Source organism: Crocuta crocuta, unplaced genomic scaffold (genome assembly GCF_008692635.1).
Source record: "Crocuta crocuta isolate KB4526 unplaced genomic scaffold, BGI_CrCroc_1.0 scaffold145, whole genome shotgun sequence".
Taxonomy (NCBI): domain Eukaryota; kingdom Metazoa; phylum Chordata; class Mammalia; order Carnivora; family Hyaenidae; genus Crocuta; species Crocuta crocuta.
Genome location: NW_027530857.1, coordinates 584,827 through 591,700, shown reverse-complemented (window position 1 = coordinate 591,700; position 6,874 = coordinate 584,827). Strand labels below are relative to the sequence as shown.

The 6,874-nt window shown below is 52.7% G+C and overlaps 1 protein-coding gene across 6 annotated transcripts in view; it reads left to right on the top strand.

Moving 5' to 3' along the window:
- Nucleotides 1-2,076: 2,076 nt before the first annotated feature.
- Nucleotides 2,077-6,874, top strand: part of ALDH5A1 (aldehyde dehydrogenase 5 family member A1) — a 22,977-nt gene continuing 18,179 nt past the window's right edge. For all 6 annotated transcript variants that reach the window (XR_013336370.1, XR_013336366.1, XR_013336367.1 and 3 more), the window contains exons 1-3: nucleotides 2,077-2,159; nucleotides 3,406-3,576; nucleotides 4,943-5,059. Coding sequence is in view for 1 of the 6 variants with exons in the window: in XM_077769559.1 (XP_077625685.1) it covers nucleotides 2,112-2,159; nucleotides 3,406-3,576; nucleotides 4,943-5,059 (336 nt within the window). In the remaining 5 variants the exon portion in view is untranslated. The remainder of the gene's footprint in view (nucleotides 2,160-3,405; nucleotides 3,577-4,942; nucleotides 5,060-6,874) is intronic.

Sequence of the window (6,874 nt, the reverse complement as noted above, 5' to 3'; positions counted from 1 at the left end):
GTCGGCCAGCGGGGGGCGGGGGGCAGCGGCCAGCCTGGGGGGTGCAGTGGCCAGGCGAGTGACGTTACATGAGCAGCGAGCAGAGGGTGGGGGAGCAGCCAGAGGGGCCTGGCCGAGGGCGGCGGCCGGGGGCTCGGCCTGGGTGGTCTGCTGTGTGCAGGACCTTTCTCCAGGTCCTGACCTGCACGGGGGGTCCTGACCTGCACGGGGGGTCCTGACCTGTACAGGGGGGTCCTGACCTGCACACGGGGCCCTGCGTCAGCGGGCATCTCCTGGGTTTGGGGCGGTCGTCTTCACAGGCCCTTCCCTCTCTGCCTGTCGGTGTCCCTACCTTCTAACTGTGGACACCCACCTGTACGACCGCACTGACCCTTGATAGCCTCTTTCAAGACTCTGTTCTGAGATACAGGGGGCGGCGGGGGTACAATACGGCGCACGCTTCGGGGTGGCCTCCCTGGGGACAGGGGCACCAGCGATCACACCGGGGGCAAGGGACTTCAGCGGGACCCAGATTCCCGGGTCAGGAGCTGTAGATCAGCGAGGCGAGGCGGGGGCGGCTCTGGAGGCCGGGGAGCCACGGGGNTCAGCAGAGCCGCGCTGGTGCGCGTGTGGAAAGGGTGCTCGGGGCACAGCACCGAGAACGGGCGGAGGAGGGGCGGCGGGGCCCCCAGTGCGCCGGTGGCAGTGACTGAGGCTTGAACCGGGGCGGTCCGCGCAGGGTCCGTTGTGACCATGCAGGTAACTGGAGTGANTCCCAGACGCTCTTCCAGCCCCATCTCTGCCTCAGTGGTGGTCCGGAGCCCAGGGCTGGTGCTGGGGCCTCTCAGTGACACAGTCCCCTCGTGTTCACATCAGCCGCCGACGTCACTGCCCTTGAGCTTGAACGTGGCGTCAGCTTCTCCTCCAGGAGCTCGGGTCTTCTGGAAGAACTTTCCTTCCTGGGAGGATCTCGAGCAGCTTCCTGAGGACGTGGTGGGCTCGCTTCCCTCCAGAGCTCAGAGTCCACCGTCCATCACTCACCCCTGCTCAGGCAGGGGATCGGGACTTGAGCCCCGCACGCTCACACAGTTCCTCACAAAGGCCATGGTAGTTTCTGGGAGCTGCCCCACAAGCCTGAGGGTTCAAACAGAAACAGATGGGCTCAGTTCTGTGGGCTGGAAATCCAAAGTCAAAAAAAAGTTCCTTCTTTTTAAAAAATTTTTTTAAATTTTTAAAAATTTTTGAGAGAGAGAGAAAGACAGAGTCCAAGCAGGGGAGGGGCAGAGAGAGAGGAAGACACAGAATCCGAAGCAGGCTCCAGGCTCTGAGCTGTCAGCACAGAGCCTGACACGGGGCTCGAACTCATGAACCATGAGATCATGACCTGAGCTGAAGTTGGATGCTCAACCGACTGAGCCCCCCGGGCACCCCAGCCACATGTCTGTTTTGGGCAGACCCCCATCAGCCCATAACACAGACTGTGCATACTGAGGGTGGTTTGTCACCTCCCCACACACACCCCCGCCCCCAGACACCGGGGTTCAGCCCCGACATTGTGTTTTCTGCCAGTCAGCAGAATACACTTTGTATTCCCGCAGTTCTCACGCTGTTTCCTGTTCTCTGGTTCTCTCTCAGGCTGAGTGTGTGCTTTACATCAAGCAGACCATGTACTCAGATATTTGATTGCATTCTCTGAGCCAGGCCCCTGAGAATATAGTTTTTCGTGTCTCACCCAGAGTAAGCTCTGGCCTCTAGTCGCCAGATTCCTACCTGGTAGAGCACAGGGCTGGCAGGAAACCGTACCTGTGTGTGGTGAAATTATTCATATTTGTACTGTTCACAGCTTTTTTTTCCCTCTTTTACAATTTATGACTCAGCATATGCCTTTATGTGCAACTTGAAATAGAATCTTACTACTTTTCAAAGAGGGGTCTGTACACCTGAAACTAACATAATGTTATAGGTGGATTATGCCTCAATTTAAAAAAAAAAAAAAAGGTCAAGCTGTGTCTCCCCAAGAGTGAGATCACACAGCAACCATCTGAAGACATCGAGGTTATTTTGTATGATTATTGCTCTTTTTATTTCCTTCCCAGGAAAGGAGTTCATTACTTCGGAAATGGTACGACTTAATGATACAAAATAAGGATGACCTTGCCAAGATAATCACAGCTGAAAGTGTAAGTTCAAGGTCCTAACGTGCAACCCTAAGAAAATGTCCTGGAATTCTCAGGTGAAAGCTTGGGCAAGCCTCTAACCTCAGGGCTGTTGTGTAGCTAAAGAAAATGGGAATTCTTTGCCTAATGATCATATACCAACTAATCCTTTTTTTAACCTTTTTTTAAAATTTTTAATGTTTACTTATTTTTGAGACGGGGGGCAGGGGAGTGCAGAGAGAGAGGGAGACACAGAATCTGAAGCAGCTCCAGGCGCTGAGCTGTCAGCACAGAGCCTGACGTGGGGCTTGAACTCACAAACCTTGAGATCATGACCTGAATCCAAGTTGATGCTCAACCGACTGAGCCACCCAGGCGCCCCATAGATACCAACGAATGCTTGTGCCCGGCAGCAGCTGTTACTAATGAAGTCAGGCCTTCATCTTTGCTGGAACCATTTGTATGTTCCACGCTTGAGTAACAGAAAGAAACATGGATGGAATTAGAGAGTATTACACGAAGTGAAATAAGTGAAGTAAATCAGTCCAAGAACGACTGATAGACTTTACGATCTCCTCCTATGTGGAATTTAAGAAACAAATGAACAGGGGCGCCNCCAAAATATGTAAGAAATGGATTTTGAGTGAAACTGTGAATAATGCTAGCTCACCGTTCCCAATCGTTTCCGTGTGATTGGTACCGCTGATTTTTTTCATGTTGTTTCTGTACGTTGAAAACGTGCTTGTAGTTTCTCCGCAGCTGTAACAATCACGTTTCACCAGGGTCACACCTCGGGAAGCTGTCAGGAGGAGAAAAAAGGAGGAGACGATAAGACGCACTTGTCGCTGTCAGGGGTGCGAACAGGATTGTGGTTTGGGTGAGGCCCGCTGCTTTCTGTCACCACTTGTGCCTCCGCTTTCAAAGACTCCTGCTGGGGTCACGAATTTCTCAATAACCCGTGGGTTTTGTGACAGGCAGGAGACTTGTCTGCCGTGCGTGCTGCCTGGAAGAACTTGTGTCCTTTTCTCTTCTTTCTAACTTTTTTTAAGTCTATTTATTGATTTTGAAAGAGAGAGCACAAGTGGGGAGGGGCAGAGAGGAGACACAGAACCCTAAGCAGGCTCCATGGTGTCAGCACAGCCCCGACGTGGGGCTCGAACCCACGATCCTCCGAGATCATGACCTGAGCTGAGGTCCGGAGTTGGATGCTTACCCGATCTTGCCCCCGCCCCGGGCGCCCCTGAGTGTGTCCTTTTCCGATCTGATCCAGGGGAAGCCGCTGAAGGAGGCGCAGGGGGAAATCCTCTATTCCGCACTTTTCCTAGAGTGGTTTTCAGAGGAGGCCCGCCGCGTCTACGGAGACGTCATCTGCACCCCCGCCAAGGAGAAGCGGGCGCTGGTGCTCAAGCAGCCCCTCGGCGTGGCCGCGGTCATCACGCCGGTAGGTGGACGGACAGAATGGGCAGGGTCCTGGGGCAGAGATGCAGCCTGTGGGACAGCGGGTTCTTCCCCAGGGGGCCGTGCTCCCGCGGGGGACCGCCACCTGCCCTTGCTTCCTGACCCCTTTGCGGCACCGGGAGGCGTTTCCGGGGTGGGGTGGCCGCCAGGAGGCCTGTTCTAACACCCGCAGAGGTGGGGGGGCCACAGCAGGCCCAGTGGCTGTTCTGACGCGGCGCCTCTAGCGTGTCTGAAACGTCTTTTTTTTTTTTTTCTAAAGACAAGCTGTGACACATTGAACGTGCCGTGGTTTGGGGACATTTTTATGCTGAATTTATGGTTATCATCAACAGGACAGTGTTTGTGAGCAGGGGGCTGGGTCCGGGGGTGAAATTGCTGAGTGTGCCTGGGCAGAGCTGCAACTCGCTGGTGGGGCACCCGGCCCTCTCTGGGCCACCAGCGTTTGGGGGACCTGCCATCTGTGAGGTCTCTCAGCTCATCTAAAGCGCCAGCTGGTCCCGGGACTGCTTGCTTTCCTGCGTCAGCAGAGTCCCAGACGCCCCCCCTCCCCCAGCCCTTACTGCCTACACTGACCCTGTGTGACTCAGAACTAGATGTTCACAAGCTGTGTGACCTTGGGCAACTTACTTAACGTCCCCGTGTCAGTTTCCCCAGCTGATGTCCTCAGTATTCACCAGTATAATAATACTGACCTCCGTGGGCTGGGGTGAGGGTTTAATTATAATTTAAAAGTGCTTACAACAGTGCGGGGCACAGAATAAGGACTAGGCAAGGTTTTGTCAAAATAAAATAGTTAAAATAGACAGGGAGAGGTCGACAAACATCGATCTATAGAGAGAAGGAAGTAAGAAATCACCTGCCATTTGGAACATCACCTTTGCTAATGTTTTCTCCTAGAGGGTCAGGCAACTCCGGCCTCTAGCCTCCCCGAGCCGTGCTGCCTGTGTTTGGGAATAAAGCTTTATGGGGACACAGCCAGGCCCATCCCTGCACATACTGTCTGTGGCTGCCTCCACATTAGAACCACGGAGTACTTGCCACAGAAGCTGTATGTCCCGTACAGAACCCGGCCCTTTACAGAAAAAGTTTGCGGCGTCCCGGCGTGGATACTCTCGGACTGCTTTACGTTCTGCAAATGTTTCCTGTCCTGGCGAGCCTTCGTCCCCAGAGTCCCCCGGGGGGACGGCTGTCAGGTGTTCTGAGAGCTCACCAGGGCACGAGGAGCCGGAGCACTGCTTCGAGAGTCAGCGTGTGCAGGGCCGTCCGCTGACTGACTTGCTGACCTGCCTGCCTGTGGACGGCGGGGCGGCCCCGCGTCTCACGTCTCCCCTCTGCGCTTCCGCCCGCAGTGGAATTTCCCCAGCGCCATGATCACCCGGAAGGTGGGGGCCGCCCTGGCCGCGGGCTGCACGGTGGTGGTGAAGCCGGCCGAACACACACCCTTCTCCGCCCTGGCCCTGGCCGAGGTGAGCCTCCCCGGCGTCCGCGCAGAGCGGCCGAGTCCAGCAGCCTCCCCCTTCAGCTGCATCTCATGCTGGATGGTGTTGGGGTTTAACTGACTAGCAGTTAGTTTAAGTCCGACGTTTGAGAAAAAACACTGGAGGGGGACTTTCTGACATCTGTACACAACATATGATCTAGGCTGCACTAAAGACGGTATCTGTCCGGGTGCCTGGGGGCTCAGTTGGTTAAGCCTCTGGCTCTTGGTTTTGGCTCAGGTCATAATTTCATGCTTCATGGGTTCGAGCCCCACATCGGGCTCTGCACTTACGGTATGGAGCCTGCGTGGGATTCTCTCTTGCACTCTGTTCGTCTTCATTTGTGCTCTCTCTGAAAATAAATAAATAAACTTTTACAAAAAGGGTGGGGGCACCTGGGTGGCTCAGTCGGTTAAGCATCCAACTCTTGGTTTCGACTCAGGTCATGATCTCATGGTTCATGGGTTTGAGGCTGGCATCGGGCTCTGCACTTATGTTATGGAGCCTGCTTGGGATTCTCTCTCTTTTTCTCTGTCTCTCTCCACTTGTGGGTGCTCTCTCTCTCTCAAAATAAATAAACTTTTACAAAAAGGGGGGGGGAGGGACCTGGGTGGCTCGATCGGTTAAGTGTACGACTCTTGATTCTGGCTCAGGTCATGATCTCTCTGTTCATAAGTTCTGGCCCCGCATCAGGCTTTGGATTCGGAGCCTGCTTGGGATTCTGTCTCCTGTCCTCCTCCCTCTCAGCCCTCCCCTGCTCTCTCTCTCTCAAAATAACATTTTTTAAAAATGATTAAAAAATAGTATGTGTCCATCACTTGTACTAAGCAAGGAGGCACATGCCTGAAATGTGGGCATTTCTCACATCTAGGGGATCTCGTACCTACCTCTGCCTTCTCCAGTTCACTCCGCATTCCGTCAGATCTCGCCATTCGTCTGTTTAAAACCCTCCAGTGGCGGGGCGCCTGGGTGGCTCAGTTGGTTAAGCAGCTGACTTTGGCTCAGGTCATGATCTCACAGTTCGAGGGTTCAAGCCCTGTGTCAGGCTCTGTGCTGACAGCTCAGAGCAGAGCCTGGAGCTGCTTCAGGTTCTGTGTCTCCCTCTCTCTCTGCCCCTCCCCCACTCATTCTCTCTCTCTCTCTCTCTCTCTCTCTCGCTCTCTCACAAACATAAACATTAAAAAGAAAATTTTTTTTAGGAGTATCTTCTTCACCTTCTGTTTTCTGNCGACGCTGAGCTTGAACCCAGTGGGGACCATGACATTATGACCTGAGCTGAAGTCTGATGCCTAACCGACCGTGCTCCCCGGCGCCCCTCGTTTCCCTCAACTTTTCCAACTCCACAAGCACTTCTGNTCTCTCTCTCTCTCTCTCTCTCTCGCTCTCTCACAAACATAAACATTAAAAAGAAAATTTTTTTTAGGAGTATCTTCTTCACCTTCTGTTTTCTGTAAAGGGATTATCCGTTAGGTTGTTCTGGAGTTCCTTCTGGTTTGCTTTTCATCTAAAATTAGTTTTTCCTTGTATTTCTAATTTTCTTATGTCCCCTTACCTCATTTCCAAACTTTCTCTAAGTTTAACGCAGATAGTTGTTTTCTATCTCATTATAATTTTAAAAATATTTTTTTAACTTCATTGTAAATTATAGTGTTGATCTGCTTGTGGGCACATCTTTCTGGACTGGTCTTGTTGAAGAGGATGCTTTTTGTGCCTGGTGCTTTTTTTTTCTTTTAATACTGTTGTATGGGATTTGACTTGGATATTTTCCTGAGCATTTACTTTATTTTTATATGAAGTTAGTTT